Source organism: Numenius arquata, chromosome 7 (assembly GCF_964106895.1).
Source record: "Numenius arquata chromosome 7, bNumArq3.hap1.1, whole genome shotgun sequence".
Taxonomy (NCBI): domain Eukaryota; kingdom Metazoa; phylum Chordata; class Aves; order Charadriiformes; family Scolopacidae; genus Numenius; species Numenius arquata.
In genome coordinates this window covers 22,891,883-22,916,052 of record NC_133582.1, presented here as the reverse complement: position 1 = coordinate 22,916,052, position 24,170 = coordinate 22,891,883, and the positions used below count along the sequence as shown (strand labels likewise).

The following is a 24,170-nucleotide window of genomic DNA, read 5'->3' as shown; positions in this document are numbered from 1 at the left end:
TGTGGGCCCCTCTTTGTGCTGGTAGCCCCCAAATTTGAGTCTGAGCTGGCTCCAAGGCCGTATCCAATCCAGGGGCCGCCACGGAGCTTTTTCTGCCTCTTTTTACCTCAGGCTTGTCGGCAGGGCCGCGCAGCCACCACCTTCGCAGGCTCCGCGCAGCCTGACCCTCCTCGGCTGCCGTAGCCGGCGCGGCTCCGCCAGGGGGCGCAGGGAAGGGCTCGCGCCGCGGAATCGAAACTCGACCGCCAGTACGGAAGCCAATCCGCTTCCAGCTTACTGCGCCATGCCCCGCCCCCCTCCGCTGCGGCAGCCAATGGGGTGGCAGCTGCTGGTGGGGTTGCCCCCTTCCTCCCCACGGGTGCCATGGCCGCTGCCGGAGGCTGCGGCCGCGCGGTGCTCGGTGCTTGGGCCGTGGCGTCGTGGCGGCGACGGCTGCTACTGGTGCCGTCGGATGGCTGCACCTTGCGGCTGCCGCCTGTCCGCCGAGCTGCCGCGGAGGCTGGTCCCGGCCGGACGGTGACGGTGGATGTAGGGGGCAGGTGAGAGGCTGCCCCCGCCGGGGCTGCGGGCAGGGGGTTCCCCGAGGCCGCCGGCTCAGTGGAAAGCACTGTCCGGGGGGGGCGGTGGGTTAAACAGACGTGAGGAGAAATGGCGGCTGGTGTTCCTGCCAGTCCTTCCTCAGGCACGGTGCAGGGGAAGAGCAGGGGCTTTTCCTTCCCCTGACACGGCTGCAAGTCTTTGCTGCAGGGGGAAAGACGCAGGGCGTTGGAGGCAAAAGCAAGTTAAAGTTAAGGGGATTTGGTCACTTCTGGTTAAAGAGTTTTAATTTCCATAGCTAATGAGGATATTTATGTCTAATGTGAAATGTAGCCTGCATTCGGTGTAGTCGGTGCTGTAGATGGATGCAGAAGCTGCTGGAAAAAATTATTTGAATTCACCATGAGTAACAAGCTATTTCTTTCCAATAGAAAGATGGAACTGTCTTCTGGAAAACTTGCTAGGTTTGCTGATGGATCTGCTGTTGTTCAGGTAAAAAAAAAAAAGTTAAAACTAGTGCAACTTCAAAATTTCTGGATCTGAACATTCATTATTATGACAAAAGTCTATTAAAAGGATATAGAGCCTCAAGTGGCAATTTAATCCCCGGTGAATGTACAGCTGTCTGTTTTGTAGGAAAAAAAATTGGCAAGCAAAAATAATGGAGTGAAGCATGGATTTATGTAGTTTTCTGCAAAGAATATTCTGGAGTTTTAATTTGTGAATAAGTTTGGGATTTCAGACAATATTTTGGTTGCTGGTAATTTCAGTTTTGTTTTTTTTCTTAATTCAGCTAGGCGACACAGCAGTGATGGTCACAGCAGTCAGTAAAACTAAGCCTTCTGCATCTCAGTTTATGCCATTAGTGGTAAGTACTAATGACAAAATTAGTTTTGTGATCATCAGTGGTAGCCTTAGCAGCAGTAGTCATTAAATAGTGGAGTTCAAGATGCTCGGGGGAATGGGGAATGCAAGTAGTAGACAACAGACCCTGAACTTCAGAGTAAAATGCCTAGACCCGTGGATGAGGGATGAGCACTGGATGGTGTACAGCTTGACTTTAGCAAGGCTTTCCACAAAAGCCTTGTGAACTTTGCCACAACATCCACGTTCAGGCGTTATATTTTAGATGTGTGGGAAACTGGTTGGATTATGAGACTTGAAGTGTTGTGGTTATTAAGGGTAAATGATTCATGTTCTACCCTGAGGCTGAATAATAGTGAGTTCCTCGAGGGGCTATTTTGGGTGATAGCCCGTTTCATGCTTATATCGGTGACCTGGAATTCCTGCTCATCAAATTTGCAGATGATGCCAAACTCAAGGGTGCAGATGATAGGCTCAGAAGCCGGGTTGCCATCTGGAGGGGAGCGTCTAGGGCTTGGAGGAATGGGCCGACAGGAACCATATGAAATTCTATGAGGACAGCACAAAGTCCTGAGCTTGGGGTGCACTAGTGCCTTGCAACAGTTCAGGCTGGGGACTGACTGGCTGGGCAGTCCGTATAGGAGGGGGGGTCCATTTGGGCATCAGGACAGAGCCTTAAGTCAATAATCTGAATTCAGAGTTGACCATGCTCAGGAAATTGGACTATAGACTTTATGGGGTGTCCCTACTAACCCGAATGATCCTGTGACTCTGAAACCAGTAACCTGTTGTCTTTAGGAATCCCCATTTTGTTTTTAAAAGGTTGACTATCGTCAGAAAGCTGCAGCAGCAGGAAGAATTCCTACGAACTATCTAAGGAGAGAACTTGGTTCTACTGATAAAGAAATTCTTACGAGCAGAGTAATAGGTGGGCTGAAACATTTTATTTGCAATGTATTGTAAATATTTTGTAATATCCTCATGAATGTTTGAAAAGATAGTAATTTCTAACTGCTGTTTGCAGACTTGATTGTTTCTGCAGTAATGTAAGAAGAAAACAAACTTGTAGTTTCTTGTTTATTAGTACGGATTTTTAAAATACTATATCAACTGGGGCTGTGTGCATATCCCTTGTGTGCAAGGCTGTGTGCAAGCCTGCATGTTGTGAAATCTTCTTGTCAGTTTTGTTGATGTTATTGTATCTACGATCTCATCCTAACTGCAGAGATGTTACCTCTGCAGTCACACGTCTCTGCATAGGTGGAAGAGACAACCAAGCTAAACTCTGAAATTCAAAGTGGCAGACTTACTGATTGGTACCTACTCATTCTCTCTCTCGATTCTGCTTGAAAAGTCATCTCTATCATGGCTATCTGCACTTGTGAATAATACCTTGAAATGCAACATTTATATAAAACTTGAGTCAAATACATTGGCATCTTAAGACAGCAATGAAAAGAATTAGGAGAGGGAACAGCCTATAAGGCCTTGGCTGTCACACAGTCCTATACACTTCAAACTGAAATAAAAAAAATAAAGTTAGCAAGAAAACTATACATCATGGAAATAATGCAGCAATTTGAACATACCTGCTTTTGTTGCTTTTCTCTGTTTGAAGACTATGTCCCTTCATTGAAAATATTTCTAGTGAAATACTATTGAATAGAATATTTTTATTCTAAAGTGACTTTTTCGGTGTTTTTACCTTGTGTTACCTGACAGTGAGTATACTCACTGAAACACCTCTTACATTACTCTGAGTCCTATTGAAATTTTAGAGTTGATTACATTTTATGCTGAATTTCCTTCTGAGTTCTCTGCCTTTTCTTTTTTGTTTGTTTGGGTCTTTCATTTAAACCATTTTGCCAGTTTCTTGTGGGGTTATTACAAGACAAACTGAATACTGACTACTGAAAACCAGTTACTACTTAGATTTTGAATATTTCTTTTGCAGATCGGTCAATCAGACCACTCTTTCCCGTAGGCTACTTTTATGATACACAGGTAGGTCACGCTCACTGTCCTTAGCTATAGCTACCTTCACAATGGAAAACATAGGTACAGCCAATGAAAATTTCATATGATATAGGCACTGTTTGAAGAAAAGCAATTTTCATTAGCAGCCAGGAGGGGTCTACACTTTGAAGAACAGTCTAATAGTGTAGTGCTGCTTTTTAGTTTGTCGTCTCCTTGTCTTACATGATGTTTATTACATGCTAGTTTCCAAATTTTGTTGTAAAGATACATCAACAAAACTCAAATATACTCTGGACAACAGAGGAAAGAAAGGCTAATAGCATATGTTACATGATACGATACAATATTATACATTAGTGGGTTTTTTGTGAGCTTTCTTGTTTAAATACCTGAACAAATTTTCATTTGTAATATAGGCTTGGATAAATACATGGAATGTTTTATTTTGTTGTCCTTAGCTTTGTATTGACAGCTATTAAAAAGGTATAGGTCAAAACTATTCATTGTCTTTTATCTTATGCCAGATCCTTTGTAATCTTTTAGCAGTAGATGGTGTCAATGATCCTGATGTTCTAGCAATTAATGGAGGTAAGAGCACCAATAAAAAATACTGCTAGTGTGTGATTTAATATGATCCAGTTTTTCTAATACAGATTTTTATCTCTGCGTTCTAGCTTCTGCAGCGCTTGCGTTATCTGATATTCCATGGAATGGTCCTATTGGTAAGTAAATATTTTGAAATGATGGGTGATTTGAACATAACGAAAGACTTAAACCACGGTTCATGCTTTTTTTTTTTTCTTTAACAAGAATCTGAATTTAAAGTCCACTGTCTTTTGTTTCAAGTTGAATTATTGAAAATAAATTTACAATGGATAGAATTATTGCACTTCAAAACATTATTTTTCCTGGACTAAATATACTTCTGGAAGGATTTATAATCAGAAATAGTATAGTATAGAGACCAAAACCTAAATTTTTTTATTTAGAGAAACTTAGTCCTGAAAAGCATTGAAAATAGATGGATAAGAATACTTTTTCTCCAGAAGAGCTTTACATCATTGTGGATATTTTATGGGAAGAGAAATGTTCTAGTCAAGAACAAATATTTGGCTGTATTTTCCTTTTACCTGCCTCTTTTCTAGAAAACACGTGCTCAAATGACTGAAAAAAAACCCCAATGTACTTACAGCCTTATGTATAATACTACTTGCCATTATATTCCCTACCCAGTAATACCACTCAAAAGAAATTAAAGAATAGATAATTTTGCCTTACAGATTCATTCTTAATATGTAGCTAACATGCTAATATTTTAAAACAAATCCATAGCTTTGATTATTGTTTTTAGATATATAATTTTCAAAGTAAAATGATGTGATGCCTTAAAGAACTTCTTATTAGAGTAATAATAATTTTCTGGAGTTTCTTTGTAGGTGCGGTAAGGGTAGGACTGGTTGATGGGGAAACTATTATCAATCCAACTCGAAAACAGATGTCTTCTAGTGCTTTAAATTTAGTTGTTGCTGCAGCTCCTCAAAATCAAGTTGGTAAGTAGGTTACTTATTAATATCTGTTGAGTGTTTGAAAATCAAGTAGAAGCCTCTTTGCAGGCATTTTCCTAATCTTTGAAATTCATGTTTTTATCCAATAGTAGGAGTAAATAACAGTGATAGGTTAGGTAACTATTGGTTAGCTAAAGTAAATTCCATTATATTTATGCAGTTTAATGTTAATCTGTATTTCCTCAATTGAGTTAGATTGCTATTGAACAATAAATAGCAGTGTTGTTTGTTTTTTTAACTTTCCATTGATAGTTATGTTGGAAGCGACTGCTGAGAATATACTGCAACAAGACTTCTGTCATGCCATCAAAGTAGGGGTGAAGCACGCACAGCAAATAATTCAGGGAATTCAGCAACTAGTGAAAGAACGAGGTGTTGTCAAGAGAACTGTTCAGAAGTTATTTGTTGCTTCTGAAGACATTGTGGAATGTGCAAAGAGGTAAGTTCAGAACAAATAACTTTGATCTAAATTCTGTTAAGTGACTCAAAATGCTTATTTAACAATTAATTTGATGAGCTCGGATAAGATAGTTTGGGGTTTTTGTTTAACAAAATATCATGTTTTGAATGTTACTTGCTGTGTTTTCCCATAGAAACTTAGGAATATGGCCTTCAGCTTTCTTGTTTTACACCTTAGTGAGAAGGACAGGGCAAAACAAATACCCGGAAAGCCCAGTGAAAGTATTCTAAGTTCCTGTGCCGCTCTAGAGAAACGGTGATAAGAGGAGTCAGGATGTGTTGGCTTGTACGAGCTTTGCTGTGGAAGCGATAACTAATTTAAGAGAGGTGGCAGGAGAGCTGGAGGAAGAGGAAGGACAGCTGGAGCTAGTAATGTTTATAAATGTCAGTCTGGTGCTTTCATACTGCTAATGAAAACAAACATTTAGTCCTTAAAAGAAATTAATTACATAAGGTTTTTTTTTAAAGCTGTGTTTTCAAAAATTCTTTTTTCTCTTCCGAAAGACTTGCTTTTAACAAGATCTATGCGGTGTTCACAGACTCTAGCCATGATAAAGTAAGTAATGAGTTCAAACATGATATAATAACTTTTTAATTAATATCACAATGAAACTGTAGTAAGACTTAGTTCTGTGCACTAATGTTAATAAACCTCTGCATATATTTGCAATAGTAATAATAAATTGTTCTGTAAATTATCTACGAGAATATTTGCTTGCAGCACGTTATTGATCTTTGAATTTGTGTTACAGTCCTATTCCTTATCCCTTGAGTTTTACAGAATTTTAAAGCAAACAAAATCCCAACAACCCACACCTCTTTTGTTATTCTGCCCTGTAGAGTTAACTGGTTGCAATTCCTGTGTTCTAGATTTCTAGAGATGAAGCAATTAACAAAATAAGGCTTGAAACAGAAGAACAGCTGAAAGGTATTATTTTCTGCTTTCTTAATATGTAGAGAATGCTTAAATGGAGCTAGCCCTACTTAGAGTTACAGTGTGCTCTATTCTTGTAAAAGTTCTATAAAATTTGTTTTCCAACTTCAGATGGAATTTCTTTTTTATACTCAGAAAAGTTTCCAGAGGCCGAGCCTTATGAAATCATGGAATCTTTCAATGTGGTTTCAAAGGATATTTTTAGAAATCTTGTTCTGACTGAATATAGAAGGTAAGCATATCAAACTTCTAGTGAATAATATTTCTGTCAACTTTTTGTCCAAGACTACAGTTTCACTGATCTCATAATTTATGCTTTTAACTTTAGGTGTGATGGGAGAGATTTGACTTCCCTCAGAGATATTAAATGTGAAGTGGACATGTTTAAAATGCTTCATGGATCAGCCCTATTTCAGAGAGGTCAAACACAGGTAGTATCTTTAAATGTCAGAAATGATAATTTATCAAAAGCTGAAAGATTTGTGTCTTTTGTTTAAATGCAAAGTTTCCTTTTTCTTCACATTCAAATAGTAATAACTAGAAAACAGTTTAGATTTAATTAAAATATATCTGAGTCCATTAAGGCAGTAAACAAAGCTTGCCTCCTTGCTACATGAACAGTACTGATGTTAGGATAACACTGTAAGCGTATGTGCCCAGAAAGAGTCCGGTAAGCATTGTTGCGTCTTCAGACTTTCTGAATAATGTCTAGTAACCAAAGTTAGATGCTGTAAGGATTCTCCTTGTTCAGGTTGGCAGATTTTGGGCGGTTTCGGTTGGCTGAGTTCTTGTATTGTGGGGAGGCGATTTGAGAAGAAAGCTTTCCAATTCAGGATGACTTAAAGTTGTCATATCTTTTTCGTCCCTCTACGTAGACATTTATGTTAAAGATATCTGAAACAGAAGCTTTTCATGTAAAACATAATCCTGTTTGCTTTTAGAAAAACAGGTGACTCAGTTAATGGGTCATTGGTATGTAGGGCAGTGCTAAATTGTATAGGTCATGAGAAATCTTTTAAAAGGAACTTCATATGTAACCTGGGCTAAATAGGGAAATTGTACAAAAAAAAAAAAAAGAATCACATTAAGAAGAGATTCCCCCCCCCCCCTTCTTTGCTGAAAGTGTCAGATGTTGGGTGGCTTGAACTAAGATTGTACACAAGATTTGGCCTCCTATATTTTTATAGTTCATTTTCCTAGAAGACTGTCAGCCGTTGAGCTGATTTATTACAGGGTACATGGGTAGTTGCAGTGATTTACTCCTCAGCGTTGTCCCCTCTTATCCCACTAAAAATAACACATTCTGCAAGTGCATGTGATAAACAGGCTTGCTCTTTTGCACAACACTGGCTGCATCTGGCCCTGGCTTTTACATGAAGGAGTTCTGTTTCTTAGTAAACAAACTGTTCTAGGCTCCTACCAGCTTAAGAAGCATTAAATTAAGATTTTTAAATGTGATTCCTTGTAAGATCATACAGTCTTTACAGACTCTGAATGTTTGTGCAATGAAGGGAAAAAAAAGTTTGCAGAAGTGGTGGGTGATGGCATCACGTTGCTGAAATCATTCTTTTTGATTCTTCATAACCAGTAAAAGCTGTGGAACATGGTTGCCCAGGGAGGTGGTTGAGGCCCCTTCCCTTGAGATATTCAAGGTGAGGCTCGACGAGGCCCTGGGCAACCTGGTCTAGTTGGGGGTGTCCCTGCTGACTGCGGGGAGGTCGGACTAGATGACCTTTGGAGGTCCCTTCCGGCCTGGACCAATCTATGAATCTATGGAAGTATTTACCCTCTGTCGTCTTATTCTAGGTTCTCTGTACAGTTACATTTGACTCTATAGAATCAAGTGTAAAATCAGATCTGATCTCAACAGCAGTGAGGTATGTATATGTTTTGGTGTTTTATCAGTGGCAATAAAAGAGAGTGAGCATTTAAGCACATTTGATAAAAGTTCCTTGAACTTCGACATAGATATATATGTATTCATTAGGACTAAAAAATGTGTAAAATCAGACTTTGAAGTGGCCTGTTTTCAAGAGATCTTGGCAGTTGTTTTTTAAGATGACATTAATTCTATAGGCATGCATGTGAGATTTCAGAGTATTACAAGTAACATCCAGGCTGGTTTTGAGAGAAAGAAAACAGCCGGTTATTCTTGAAACTGTAAAACTATGTCCATTTATCAAGTCTTTAATAAAACGATTGAAAGTTGATTCTCTCTCTTTGTTCCAAGTATTCATCATCACACTTGGAACTTGATATGTATTCTACTCATTTAATCAGTTTCTCACAAGTTTTGAAGTTTTGCTCAGTATGTTGGATGCACGTAGCCCATGAAGTGCTGTTCTATTTGTCAAGTTTGGCTCAAATGGAGAGGGGAAAAAAAAAAAAGGCAGATAACAGGAGAGGAGGAGAGATAACGGAATCAGCCTAACTAAATGGTCTCATTTTGACTCAAAAATGTTCAGAGGGTGGAAATATTTGTGTTCTTTTTTAATGGAGTAAAGAAAATTTGACTTAAGATGTAGCAAGCAAATCCTTGTGCCGTTAATATTTTATTGCTGAGCTCTAACTTGTTGGGGAGAGAAAACCTTTCCGCTTTAAAGCAGCTGCAGTTCAGTGATCTCATCCCACCAGTGTGGGAGCTTTCATATTTTAGTGTGTCAGCTTTGTTTTGGTTAAATTTTTTGGCCTAGAGGTGTTTGTCCATGTTCTGTAACTTTAGTATTCTTGGAAATCAGTTTGTGTTATTACTTAATTAGTTTTAATTAAGTCATTAGGTTGCTTCATGAATGAGAGATTGCCTCTGTATGAAACTACAGGCAAGTCTTGACTTGAAGCAATTTTCTTTATAGATTAGCTTTTTTGTATTTATTGCTAAGAGTCAAGTCTTTGTGGTACTTAGGTAACTTTTTTGAGTGCAGATTTTTTTTTATTTAATCAAGAACTATTTTGTGGTTACAGGGATTTTTCAGTTTTCCTTCTGAGTGCTTACATTTCTGAGTCCTTACTGGACCAGTAAGATGCTGGTGTTCTTGAAGTTTGATTATTTTGTTGTTGTTGTTTGTTTTTTTTTTTTTTCCTTCAAACACACTAAAACCAGCATAAGGAGCTGATAAGGGCCTATTCTATTCTAAACAGCTAGGGAAACTGTCTTAATGGTGATTAAGACATAAGGTTTTTTCTTTGTCAACTGTGCTTTTAAATTTGTTTACTACCTAGAAAACCTTAGGAAAAATGTGGTTGATAAGCAGATCTATTGATACGTTGTTTTTGCTGGGTCTATTTGTAAGCGTAACTGAACATAATCTTCTGCATGTTTGGTTGCTCTTTTTTGACATGGTCTTATTTTTGATTAATAGCGGAATAAAAGATAAAAACTTCATGCTGCATTACGAGGTGAGAGTTTTACTGTGTCACGGCTTTCTGCATGATTCACAGAAGGGCTTCATGTCTTGCTTTAAAAAGTGAGATTGACACTTGCTTTTAAAAGTGAAATTGTTCACTTCCAAGGACACAAATTATGTCTAAATTTGCTAAAATTTCTAATTCATATGTGAATTTATACTGCTGTTCATGAACAAAAGTGCTGGTTTCCTAAAAAGGAATAATAATCTGTAATAATAACTCAATATGTAAATTGCCATTTTATACAGCCTTTTTAATATCTTAAAATTAGGTTAGCTCCATAAGAATGGGTTATTACTGAAAGGAGGATTAACCTGTTCTATTATTTTTAGCAAACTTTACTAATATGTTCAGCTGACATACTACACCAATAGTAAATAAGTGCTTTTACATCTTGGATCTCTCTCAGCCTTTGGAACTTCCCCAAAGTATTTCGTACAGGCAACAGACATACCTTGTTCCATTATCTGTATGACAAACAAGATTTCTGATATGTTGCTTGACAAGTTTAATTGGAGTGAGCTTATTGTGTTGTTTTTCAACTACTTTGCAACTGCTTTATTCTCTTGTTCTGTGGAAGTAAAACATGTACTAAACACTACCTAAACTGGTCCTGGTTTGCAGACTAAGTGACATGTGGTGGTTTGATTTTTTTTTTTTTTTTTTTTTTTTATCTTGAGATGCATCAAAACTTAAAAGATATTTTTTTTCTAAGTGTATGTTTTAAAATGGAGAAAAAGTATTCATTGATTTTCTATATATGCACTTTTTTACTTCAAAGTTTCCTCCTTATGCAACTAATGAGATTGGCAAAGTTACTGGTATGAACAGAAGAGAACTTGGACATGGTAAGTTCAAACTAGAGAAGTCCCATACTCTAAGTTTTAATATTTTGTCTGATTCTTTTTATTTATGGATTGCTTCGTGTTTTGTTTCGTTGTTTGGTTTGTTTTTTTTTTAACAGGTGCACTAGCAGAAAGAGCTTTGAAACCAATTATTCCCCAGGATTTCCCATTCACAATACGAGTTACTTCTGAAGTCTTAGAGTCAAATGGTATTACCATTTTCTTATTTTTAACTTATTTCATTTTTAGAGACTAAATTTGGTTCTTAAAAAAAGCTTGAGTTTGACAAACTTGATTTGTAGGCATTTCAGGAAATAGATTTCATTTTTAACCTTTGTAATCTTGATAGCTCTATTACCTGAAATACTTAAAACAAGATCTATATGGTCATGAACAATGGACCTTACTTTCCATTTGCCTAAAAGCACAGTATTAGTATAAGATACAAACATAAATTCTGAGTTTAATAAAATGGTATTTGGGGGCATTTTTATGCTACAGAGTGAGGGAAAATAAATTAGCATGTATTGAGACCCATTCTTCAGTGTTTAATCACAGCTGGTACCCTCACTGACTTAGAGATAACTTAACTTACCTTGGCTGTCTGTGTTTGATCTTTCCCATCAGAAAGTTTGGGAAAGAGCTATCCATTTTGCCTTCTTACAGGTTCTCCTGGGTGGCAAGAAACTCCATGAGGTCCACCTCCTATTTCCTAGCACTGTAGTGAGATTAGGTGGGTGGGAGAAGGGGTTAGTGGAGAAGGGGAAGGAGTCCCATTTGCAGCTTCCTGTGAAGCCCACAGATTGCCTCTCTAGAATATTTAACATTAATGGTGATGTTTGAGCTTTTTTGGTATTGGTATCATGGAAGATTCAAGCTATACTACCTGTTTATTGTTAAAAATACTTCTACTACATAAAATTTCTAATTGCAATTATTTATTGTAGTGTATGTGTTGCTGCACAGTATTTTCTAGCTAGCAGCAAGTTAATTTGTCAAGCTGGCATTGAAGAATATCACTAGCAAGTTTTGTTTCTGGTACGTCTGACCAATGTTTAATACTTTTTTTCCTTCCTGTAATCTAACTCTGTAGGGTCATCTTCAATGGCTTCTGCATGTGGTGGAAGTTTGGCATTAATGGATGCAGGTACAAAATATGGCACTTAAAAGGAAAAACTGCATATGATAATGTGTTATAGGATTTGGAAATGACCAAAGGTTATAAGAATATATTCTTATTTACCACTATTAGGAGTTCCAGTATCAAGTGCAGTGGCAGGTGTAGCAATAGGTCTCATTACCAAATGCAGTCTGGAAAAAGGAGATATTGAGGACTATCGTTTGCTGACAGACATCCTGGTGAGTGTTTCTAGCACTCTTGTCTTCATTGCTGCTTAATTCTGTAAAATACCCTCTATGGCCGCTTTCTGTAACAATTTACCCAGTTAACTCTGGAACATATGCTACTGGAAATACTGAATAGTTCTATCTTCTCTGGTTTGTCTCCCAGACTCCTCTCTTATTTCAGAAAATCTCTTTGAAGTATCTAGTCATGTTTCCTCGTTTTTTGTAATTACTCAGTTATTTCTTTTAAGCTCTCAATTGTCTTTTCTCTTGGGAGAATGAGATCAATAATTCTTGAATACTTTACTGAAAAACGTAATATATTGGATGAAGAATGAGCACTTGGCAAAGTTGCTGGGAGAGAAAAACGCACATTATTGTGCTGCTGCAGCTTTTTCCTGTGGCACCCACTGCTAGTGGATTTGTTGTTCAGAAACTAGTCCACAAAAGCTCTTAATTTATAAGGTGAGAAAGGAGCAGTGTTAATCATGAACAGCAAAATAAGGCTGAAGAAAAACATGCGAGTCTCAAAAGTAATTCCAAGTCTGCAGAACTACTTTGGGGCTTATTGAAACACAGAATGTACTTTTAGTATAATGAGACTTGACTTTGGGATAAAGTTACTCCAATTTGCTTTCCTTCTGTCTGTGCTGGTAGGGAATTGAAGATTATTATGGCGATATGGATTTCAAGATGGCGGGTACTAATAAAGGAATAACTGCCTTGCAGGTATTGTAACATTCAATATTCCCAAAATGGAACTCTGAGAATGTGTCTAAAAAAGCTTTCCTTGCGTGTTGATACGACTTAACTCTCTTTGTATTAGGTTGATCTAAAACTGCCAGGAATACCAATAAAAATTGTAATGGAAGCTATTCAGCAAGCTACAGGTAGGTCCATATTTGTATCTGCACCCATTTTATCATATTAAATGATAAATTGCATTAAAGTCTAAGTTTTAGGAAACTAAAAAACAGATTATTACTTTTTTTTTTGTTATTGTGGAAAAAAGTCGCTCCCTTCAAAAAAAACTGGTCTTGTGGTCTTGTTTGGGTGTTGTCTGTTATGCTTCAATACAGGTACTTCATACAAAATAAATAGCTTTGTGTGTCAGAGAAGAGCATTCAGTCTCCAAAAAGCCAGGTGCTTCCGACCACACTTAAGATTCATATGATTGTACATTGTGTCAGTGAAATTGTCGGCTACTCGTGGAGGTTACTTTTTATTAAAAAAGAACAAAATAATACTCCCTGCAAATGGTGTGATACTTATGGTCACCACTTAGTACAAGGGGTAACTTATTTTGAAAAATACAACAAAGTTAGTGGTGTAGCAAACTGGGGCAGGGCAGTTGGAAACTTATACAAAAGAGCAACATCATGGTAGAGGAATATATTATGGAAATATTTACACACAGTATTTTGGATTTGACTGATACAAATACAATATTACTAAACCAGTCGGTTTATAAATTTTTTGCCCTGCTGTATTCAAACCATACATGGTGGGTTGAGGAAAAAAGGTTTGCTCTTTGCTCTGCAATAGATCAGTAAAAAGCATTGTTAAAAATAATTTAACATTTGAATTTATTGATTTGAATGGTGAAAGTTGCAAGAGGGAGGAGGAATCTGTTGCTAGTTAAGTATGTAAAGGGTTACCATAACACCAAAGTGGATTCGGACTAAGGCACAAACATCCTACTACATGACTTTTTTTTGAGTCTAACAGAATAATGTTATAAAAAAGAACAGGAAACTATTTTTCATTTACCATAAATTCAGCTACATCTACTATAGAGATTTACTGCTGCCTGTATTCTGACATGTGCAGCTAAAGTTTTATTGAGCTGTATAAAAAAAATGAAGCTGCAAGCTTTAATAAGGATTTAACTAGTTGTAAGAGAAAATTTTCAACTTGATGGTAAAAGCAAGATTTTAATGAGAAAACCCTTATTAAAATGTAAGAACTAGTAATTCCTTTTCAATGGTGTTACCACTTCAAGCAGCTCAGCTGAAGTTCAGGCCAATGTATCATAACTTAACTAACCAAAGCTGCACCCTGTTGCTATTATCAGCACTCTGATTTATTTAAATAATACACTGAAACAGAACTGTGTGTAATGTTCTAGGCTGCATAAAATCAATAAATGTGCTGAAGGCTTAGCTTTTGTATACACAGAGCAGGAAGTTACACTGCAACAACCTTCTGCTACCTGAAATGTTACCGTGATAAATTCTCAAGCCAGGCAGGAGGCAGATCTTATGAATGGATTTTTATCTACTTTAGAATAAAAACTGCATAAATTTATTTTAATCTCATACAAAACTCTTTCTTTTTCTTTCTTCCTCCTTCCCTCTTCTCCCCCTCCACCCCCCTGGCTAAACCCCACAGCTGCAAAGAGGGAGATTTTACAAATTATGAACCAAACGCTGGCAAAACCCAGACCTAACAGAAAAGAAAGTGGACCAGTTGTAGGTAATGTTAATTGTGTGTTGATTGGAATTCATCTCTTACAATTAACTTTTTAACAATAAGCTGCTGCTTAAAACAGCTTTTGTTAATGAATGTTTGTTATATGTTTCTGCCCCTCGGGGTTATTTTTTTCTTTGGATTTTTTGGGGGTTTCTTACTGCTATGTGGGGCAGCACTGTACTATTTCACTGAAAACAAGCAAATAGAATTAAACTGATGTGAAACTCTCAAAAAATCAGAATGTGTATAGAATGTCAGCATTGGTATGGCTCAAGGTGGCTTACACTCATCAAAGTATTTGTATCCTGTTTTCATTTATTTCAGTTCTTAAATGTAATTACATCAATGTTTAGTAATAATACAAGTAGCTATAGAACATTAAAACCTAAGTGAATGTGACTTGTTTTTTGTGATAGCTTTCAAGATTATTATATTTTAGTATTTTGAAGTAATTTTCAATGTTCTTTCAGAAACTATCCATGTTCCATTATCCAAAAGGTTAAGATTCGTTGGTCCTGGGGCCTATAATCTGAAAAAACTTCAGGCACAGACTGGTAAGTCATTCTTGCTTCCTGTGATTAAATTATCCTAATGTGTTATTAACTTCTCTCTAAATGAAAATTACGAGTGTAGAGTTTTTAATTAGTGGATCTTGGTAGTACAGGTATTACTAGCACAGCTATTGCTGAATCTTAATGCTATCTTTAAGCCCTTACATATTTTAAGTAGCTACACTTCCCAAATTGTTCTGTAGACCACCTCCATAGAACTGGCATTTGTGCCTCAGCAGCAGCAACCTAGTAAGTAGATACAAAGAAGTATTAAGAGAATAGGGCATTTTTTGTGATTTATGATGCAGACTGTAAAACAGTATTTGCCGTTGTTTTCAGACTTAGACATTTAGCTGTTCCAATGCTCAGTACAAACTGAGTCTGTACTACATCTTGGTAAGAGATGCATGTGTTTCGAAGAGCTAGGGGAAGCTCACTTCAGCTGCCCTTGGCTGTGTAGATTCTCTCTGTAGAAGTGCTTGCAGTTTGCCTGGTGTACATGTGATGGTGTTTATCAGGGCTTACAGGAGAGCCAATTAAAGGTTCCTTTAGGGACAGTATTGCAGATAGTGTTGAATGAAAGATGTGAAGTCAAGCAAATCTCATCGTGAATATGCCTAAGTGTTGATCAGATCTCTGCAGCTTGTCTTCCTATAAACAATAGCTTTTTTGCTGTGGTTTAGAGGGGACACTGAGCTCTTCCCTACAGTGCTCATCAACTGTTTTCCTAGGGTTCTGTGAAGAGCTTGTATACACTGAGAGCATGCTGGCATATGTTAGAAATCCAGCTCACTATCACATTGTAGGAGTGACCTGTACTGGGGCTTAAACTGGGAGCAAGTAGTGTGAGAAAAGTTTCCTGACCTTGTTATATTTCTTGGAATAAATTAACTTTATTTGTTTACACAGTGGTTTGTCCTGCCTGGCCTTAAGTGCCAAATTCAAAGTTTATGCCTTTTGCACTACAGTTTCCTAAACAGGGCAATTGATGCTTTGGTTGAGATAAATGCAGACTGACAGGTCACTTAGAATTAGGCCTATAGCTTGACATTGTGGTTGCCCTTGGAAGTGAAGGAACAGAATTTGCAGTGTTAAGCGTTTCTGAGAGGTTACACCATTAAAACCCTTTGTGCAAATTACTCAAGAAGTGAAACTAGACATAGCCCACCCTTACCATCTCTCCAACATGATGAAGGTATTGTGCAACCAATAGTCAGCCATGGTAGCACAGGTGAGTTTCTGCTGTGATATTATGAAATTAATCAGATTTCTTTTCTGAGCACTTCTTTGTAAATGCATATTCTTTCCGTTATTGCTTAATATAGTAAAACTTTTTCACTTGTTCCCTACTTTTAGAAAGCTAAAAATTAAAAAAGGCTCATGTCTACAGCGTATCAAATGGATGTTCTGCTTCAGTTGTTTTGGACTTGAAACTCTTAATGTTCTGGCTAGCTTGATTAGTGCTTCTTAGGGGACTGGGTTGGAGAAAAGGGGGGAAAAAAGTCTTATTTCCCTTTGGTTGCAAGCCTATGCATTCTGTTGTCCAGAAAACTTTTCCAGAGGTGCAAAGAATTTTACCATGTAATCTTGCTATGTTCTGTCTCTGAAACACTTGAATTTCCATCAGCTATTAATGAAAGCTATAGTTTTGTTGAAACTCTGCGAAATTAATAGAAGCGGAGATGCCTTCATAAAACCAAAATTCTTTCAAGAGTTTTTTCCTGTCATAAAAGGTTTATAGTAATAATTTTGTGTGCTTACATGGAACACAAGTTTGTCCAAGTCTTCGGCAAGCATACCTATAACTCAGTTTCCATTCAGTTGCATGTAAAGCTGTCCAGTGCCTAATCTGAAGAATAGTTGAAATTATTAGGACTCTGAGATCGTAATGAGTCTGTGCAAAATCAATTTGCTCTAGGCAAGTCTTTACTGAATGTAACTTTTCTCCTTGCTGAAACAGCAGCAATGTTCACCTAAATCCTCTCATTAAATTCTGTTTCTAAGGCGTAACTGTGAGTCAGTTGGATGAAGAGACGTACTCTGTGTTTGCCCCCACACCTAGTGCTATGCACGAAGCAAGGGAATTTATCCGTGAAATCTGCAAGGATGATGTAAGGACAGACTTTTGTTGCTGGCTTTTTCAATTTGCATTTTGTAAATTTATGTCTTACTGTTTTCTTTTCTCCCCCTATAGCAGGAAGTTAACTTGGAATTTGGTGCTGTTTATACAGCCACGATAACTGAAATAAGGTATGAAAAGTGCTGTGGAGTCAAAGTAGAAATTAGTTTTGCATAGATATATTCCTGATACCTAAATACAATGTAAAAGAATTGATTTTTTTTTTTTTTTTTAAAGGATGCCAAACTTCTGCAGGTGACATTGGCACCTGCATCATTCCTGATATTTTCTGTTGAAAATATTCTTCTGTTTCTTAATAAGGCTGTTTATTTTTGCCACTTGTTCAGTTATTAGAATGTCTCTATAAATTGTAAAACTTAAGGCCTTTTTTCATCTGAGAGAGGTGTCAGGAATTTGCTTTTTACTTTTTTGCAAGACAAACATTGGATTGAAATTACATGCACTTTTTGGATGTACTTATTACTGAAATATGCGGTCCTGAAAGAAGTCATTTCTATCCACTTTCAATTAAGGAAAAATGACTGGACATGTTATGGTTGATAGAAGATTTTTTGAAAAAGGGAAGAGTAAAATCTTGCTTACGAAAAGTTTACTAATGCTTGCTTTGAGGTCAATATGCAGAGGAAAATGCATACAGACTGCTTTCAATGTATTTTGAAATAACCGTGCTGTTTTCTGTTGCAGAGATTCTGGAGTGATGGTAAAATTGTATCCAAACATGACACCAGTGTTACTTCATAATTCCCAACTTGATCAAAGAAAGGTAATAAACACTTAAACAACTGTGAACTAGACTCTTTTATAACTAACCTTACAAAATTAATCACACTGAAATAATTTTTTTTCTGAAAAACACTGTGTTCTAGATTAAACATCCTAGTGCCCTGGGATTAGAAGTTGGACAAGAAATTCAGGTAATTTTTTTAACTTTAAAATTTTAGAATTTTAGTGAATTTTTTGTGTGTGTGTGTGTTTATGAAGAAAATATTTTGCCGTATCATATTCCCTTTCCGAGCTGGTTAAAGGCCTGATGGTTTCCAATTAGGTCTATTTAGTGTCATACTCTTGCTATCTAGGGTAATATAGACGAGTAATATAGACGAAACAGTGCCTATTGCTTATGACTTTTCTAGCATCAAATTGCAGCGGGGCAGTTGGGAACCAAACAAAAAAAAAAACACTCCACCACCTTTTCAGGAAAATGCTATTTCCAGCTCTTTGAGTTGATCAGTCTTAAAGCGGTTTGTTTTCTTAACAGGTTAAATACTTTGGACGTGATCCAACTGATGGTAGAATGAGGCTTTCACGTAAAATTCTACAGTCACCAGCCACAACTGTGCTTAAAACCCTCACTGACAAAAACAGTATTGTCCTGGGAGGTACTGTTCCACAGTCATCTACCTCATCCCAGTGACAGGTAAGGGCATGGGAACAACTTAAGATAACTCAGTACTGCACCTTCTTTAGAACTATTGTAAAGAATTGTATCAATCTGTTTTTCACATTGTACAGTTGCCCTTCAGTGATGTGCAAATACTATTTGCCAGTTAGCTTGCAGAACCTCTTAAGTTAGCAACTGCCCTTTCATCTGCAAGTTGTAAAGAGCTTGATACTGTAAAATTGTTTCAAATGCCTTGAAAGTTTCAGCCATCCTAGACAGCCTACTTTCTCCAAAACAAACTTAACTTGTTAATCTACAATATCTCTATAAGCATTCCCTCTTCTCTACCTCGCCACCATTTTTTTAAAGGGGGTGGTGGAGAGGGGGAAGCTGCTTTCTTGAAAGTTCTGAGTCAATCAGTGGAGACTTCTTGGTCAATCTCAGGCAATTAATAGAATGCCTAAAGCTCTTCTCTAGAACTAGTTTCCCAGCATGTATTTAACTGTCAATAGACCTATGCCTAAACTTTTCCCAAAACTATTGTGTATGGATTTTTCTCTTAGGAAGCTACTATAACGGGAAGGTGTCAGTTTGTAAAATCAAGAGCAGTTGCACAGTGGGATGGGCAAATGGAAATGCAATGCACCAGTGATAATTTAAGGCAATCTGTGGCAGTCTTCTAGGAATGATTCACAACACTAGAAGAAATTAAGATTCACTGATAATGTTTTTTTAAGAAGTGTTGTTGAATTTCATGCCCTGATGTAATTAGTTGGTTATAGAATATTTTCTATCTCTTTTCAGGAAAGAAGGCGTGATAGTTCGTGGAAATACAAGTGACCTTTGCTAGAATCTGTAGATGTCTTCACAAGAATCTGCAGGTGGATGGTAGTGAACCATATTTTTAAAATAGACACTATTTATGCTTAAAGGTGATGTAGAACTTCAAATTGAAGTCTTCAAACTTATTAAAAACCCTTTTAAAATAAAAGCAGTGCTCCTACCTTGTGTAGAAAGGGTGAGATGATAATCTAAGAACATGGAATTTTACAGACTGAAGAACAGATTACGTTTCAGTGCTTAAGATTCTTCTCACTAACATATCAAAAAAAAAAAAGTAAAGATGAGAAGCAAGTATTTGACAGTTATTTCCTGAAAGAAGGAATTATTCCGTATACTTGGTTGAAAACACACTTGGCCAACGTTTTACTGGTTTTTCAATGTACAAGATTGAAATGTTGAGCAAAACATAAAGACTTAAAAGTATCACCTTTAACATGATTGCAGTGTCAGATAAGCACGTCAATAGCCATCATAGGTTTCAGACTTGCTGAAGTATCTGAGCAGGAGGACAAAACAAAGAACCTGGCTGAAACATCATTTAGTATCTGGGTTTGTTAACACTGACTTAAGTAGATAATTAAAACATTTAAGATTAAAATAATTGTTTTGGAATGAACAATTGATGTGATAAATCTTCCCCTTAAAACACCCTCATTAAGAGTGTCAGAATTCCTCTATTGATTATGTTCCATCAGTGAATTCACTGGTCTCTTTTAGACTTCAAAACATTTCCCACGGACTCACAAGAACTACTTGTTTTTCTACTTGTGAGGTACAGACTTTGAAAATCAAAGAGATGTCCCTTCTGATGTTCACCAATTTGTATATAGACCTAATAAGAAAATCAACTTCCCACCTGATGGCAAGTGGGCTCAGAACCTCCTGAAAGAAAAGAAGAATCACTGGGGAGAGGAGAAATGTGAATGTACAGTAAAAATTGCTCTTTTCTATTATTATTATTCTAAGTTAAAATATTAAAGGAGAAAGAAATGACTGGCTCGTTTCTTTGTAGTTGTGTTGTCTGTCTTTCATCGTGTAAGATTGAAAAAGTTTTCCTTAGCAATCTTTTCCTCTTCTTTGAGGACTCTAGTCTGTTATTTCTCAGTAAGAATTCCAATGTTTATTATGTTTTTAATTCTGATGCTTTCTGTGACTTAACTTAATCGACTGATATATCGTTGGTTACCTCTCCTGGATAGTGTTATTGAAGTTATGTAAGCAAATGTTAAAAGTCCCTAAACAGAAGCTTAGATGTTTCCATTTCTCATAATGATTCTCAGGAACTGACCTCTCCAATCTAAAGTGGTTTTCTGAGGTTTAGGTTCTTTTATTGTAGAACAGTTTCTCTAAGGCTCCTTTTTGTCGAACAGATGGATGCTCTAGTTAGTAAAATACTAACTTTAGAAGCTTTTTTTTTTAGCTAGCACATTACTAGTAGGCTGCTTGCATTTGAATCTGTGAAAATCGTAATTTAGGAGCCAGAATAATCCCATTCTTTCCTGTAAAGGTATCTTCTTACCTGCAGTGACAGGAGTATTAATGATTTATGTGGTAGGTGGTGGTCTCAGTAAGTCAACTGAGATTGATTTACTCGGTTGGGGAGTAAATCAACTGAGGGGGGATTTTCTGTTTGTTAGATGATAAAGTGGGAAAAAGACTTTTATGTTCCTGTGGTAGAACCTGTAGAGTAAGCCTGACTTTCTGCACTTGTAACGAGTTTTAGGCCCTATGGGAAGGGGTGGGAAAAAAAATACGCTTGGGAATTGTCTGGGAGGAGCACACCCCAGCTGCTCCTACCTGAGGAGAGAAGCTTGATGGGAGCCAAGAATTAAGTAAGCATGTGCTAGTCTGAACCTTCCTGGAGGGAGGGCAGGCTGGCTTCAGACATTCCGGGTTCACCCGAGAGCCGTCAGGAGTGGCAGGTTGGACGGTGGCAGGAGATACTTGACTCTCAGGTGATATCAGCTATGATCAGAGAGCAGGTAGGTTAATAGCGCTTGAGAGAGCGAGCTCAGCCCTATTGCTGTAGCTGTTTTTTCATGTTTAAAATAGTGATTTTTGTCTCTGCTGCCCCAGATAATAAGCTTCTGTAATGACTCATCTTAAATGGAGCCACTGAGAGGAATTGCTATGGAAAGTGAAGCTGGGCAGTTGCAGCATTAAGGCAGGTCAAGAGTGCCAGAAATGCGTTTATCTGACAAAGCTGACACCTTCACACAGGTGCAAACGACAGTGTGCAAACACACGTCGGGAGCTGGGGTATCTTTAAATGCCAGCAATAAATATTACAAGTATTATAATAAAAGCATAAGAGCTGACCTAATTGTACTTCTGGGGTTACATGACAGAGAGAATGGTACATTCTCTTAGTTTCAGTCCAAGAAATTTGAAGTGATTTAGGAAAAAGCTGTCTGTCTTGCTTCTGAAAACCACAAAAAAATTAGAGCTCCCTGCTGCTCCATGTTGTGACACTTGACTTGCTCCGTCTGCAGCCTACCCTACCAAAATTCTTTGTTTTGTGGAAGAACAGAGAACTCTGAACAGCTATAGCTTGTCACCTTGTGATAATGGGGAGAGATGAGCTACTGGCAGGTGCAATGCTACAATGAAAAAGTTTGCTTTCTCTCAATCTTACAATGCAGGGATTCAGGTGTATTTCTCTCCTGGTCTTGTATTTACCCTAGTTTTAAATCTGGTATGTAAGAGCTGTTGGGGCAAGTCTTGCACGTCTTCAGGCAAAGCCTCCCAGAATTGATTTGCTTTTTATTGGTATCGATGACAAGATCATGCTGCTGTTTCTAAGAGCCCAGGCTGCGGAGTCCTGGACACTGTTCTGCGCAAAGGGAATGCAGTCCCATTGTGTTCTGGGGTGGCATTTTTCCACAGAGGTCACTGATTTCATGCCTGGAGAGGTCACGGATTTATTTCACAGGTTAAGGAGAGAAATATTTTTTTCATGGCAATTCTGGCTTGTGTATCTCCTATTCCTTCTGTAGCTGTTCACCATGATAGATAAGAATTTGTTCTAGAATATTCTGCTGTGGTTTCTTGCTATTCTGCACATCTGGAGAAGTACTCCATTTACTCTTGAGTAGGAGAGGTCATAATTAGTATCATGCACTTGGTTTGAAGAGCTAAAGAGCATGCATAGAAGTCTGTCACAGGGGAGAGTTTGTGAGTAGCAGGTGTCCTGAAGCAGCAATATGCTGCGGCCATTGGTTTTCATGTTTCTTTTCATGCGTTTTTACTGAGCTTTCACTGAGGCAGAAATATGCCCAGTGTGTAAAACCTTGAGGGGATCTGGCCGTGTAATGCAGAAAAGGCCACCAACATGTAGCCAGGAAGGCGTACGTGGAACCCAATTGTAAACTGCTTAATGTGGCTCAAACCATAGTTGGTGAAACCAGTAACGTTAACATGGCCTTTTGTACAGTTACTGACTTACTTATCCTTAACGATATGATGCACATGTCCTGAAGTATGTTCTTATACTGTATACAGCTAAAGATAAGTGTATATGATAGTTCTCAGAGGTGTATCTTACAGTTGTCATCTTCTGCAAAGAAAACTCATGATTGTGTCTTCAGTGGCCCATGTTTAAAATAAGGGCTCGATTGGGGTTGAACCCTAGTTCTGCAGAACCCCATTAAGGGTGCTTCTCTTAATCTTTCTTAGAGGTGAGTTGTTTTGCAGATGTTAAATAAGCAGACTGACTGGTCCTCAGGCGCATGGGGCTGCCTCCTAAGGAATGTAGAAGGCTTTTCAGCTCTTCAGCTACACCTGCAGCTGATCAGAAGCTGCACCAAGCAATGACCAGTGGCTGTCACATACTCGGTGTGCTGAATGGCAGCAAATCTTAAGGAGGCCTGTTGCAGTCAATGTCAGAGCAAAAGCTGAGCCTTAAGTGTTACATAGATGTAAATTTCCTAAATCTGCCTAGAGAATGTTTCTCTAACATATGGAAAAGCTGCACATAGTTATTTATAGTGGTGTATTCTGTAGTAAGCTTTTTCTTTCCCTTCGTCTGGAACGAGATTGAACTTACACCAGAGAAATGCCTGTCTTGTAACTAAGAGCTATACCGGTGTAACTGCTTTCGCCATTAGGCAAGAGCTAGAAAAGTCTTGCTGTGTCTGGGAATGAGACACACCCTGGCCTGGGGAGCACTTGCCCTCCCATCTCCCTTCCCCTTCCCAGCCTGAAAGGTTTTGTTCTGAGACACTTTGAAGCTTTCCCTCCTCCCCAAAGTCCCCGCTGTTTCACACAGCTTGACTTCTTGCACGCTTTTTGTCCTATTCCCATGCAAACGGTGAAATATAATTATTTTTTAGTAGCAGTAGTACTACAGAGGAAATGTGTAGCTAGTTTTTAGTATGGAAAACTGAGATCTCCAGACTCCACAATGCCTGGCGAGTGGCCTGTTCTGAATTGTACAGCAAGGACTAGTTAAGCATGTTTCTCTCATTGAGAAGCTTCACAGAACAGCTTCAACTTGAGTTTAGCTTCTTGAGCTTTCTCTACAGCTGTACAAGGCACGTTATGGTACAGGCCCTGCTGTGGGAAAGGCTGCGAGTGGCTACGAGCGATGCCAGGGAATGGTCTCACTGCTATTTTGCGATGCAAAGGGAACCTTCTCTTCCAAAACTTCAGCCCTGGGCTGTGTGTGTGCTCCAGGCTCTGTTGTTAGAGCAGGGGCTGGGCTGGGGATCTCGCCCATCATTTGTGTCATAGCGGCGGCCTTCTTGGGCATACTTTGTATGTGCCGGTACCGGCTGTTACCATAGACTTCAAGATATGTATTTTTTTTTTAAGCTTTTTCTGTAAAGTGAACTTGTTCTCACGTGGACCTGAAG

At 38.0% G+C, this 24,170-nt stretch overlaps 1 protein-coding gene across 1 annotated transcript; it reads left to right on the top strand.

Annotated features, from left to right (window-relative positions):
* Positions 1-329: 329 nt before the first annotated feature.
* On the top strand, positions 330-20,300 carry PNPT1 (polyribonucleotide nucleotidyltransferase 1). Its single transcript, XM_074150381.1, has 29 exons — positions 330-539; positions 969-1,029; positions 1,331-1,405; positions 2,224-2,329; positions 3,356-3,405; positions 3,903-3,966; positions 4,053-4,100; positions 4,815-4,928; positions 5,196-5,382; positions 5,907-5,958; positions 6,273-6,330; positions 6,472-6,568; positions 6,665-6,767; positions 8,143-8,213; positions 9,696-9,732; positions 10,523-10,589; positions 10,706-10,795; positions 11,680-11,733; positions 11,839-11,945; positions 12,588-12,659; positions 12,757-12,820; positions 14,322-14,405; positions 14,873-14,956; positions 16,958-17,064; positions 17,148-17,203; positions 17,778-17,856; positions 17,960-18,007; positions 18,352-18,510; positions 19,279-20,300. The coding sequence occupies exons 1-28, from the start codon at positions 364-366 to the stop codon at positions 18,505-18,507; spliced, it is 2,367 nt and encodes a 788-aa protein (XP_074006482.1). The 5' UTR covers positions 330-363; the 3' UTR covers positions 18,508-18,510; positions 19,279-20,300.
* Positions 20,301-24,170: the final 3,870 nt, after the last annotated feature.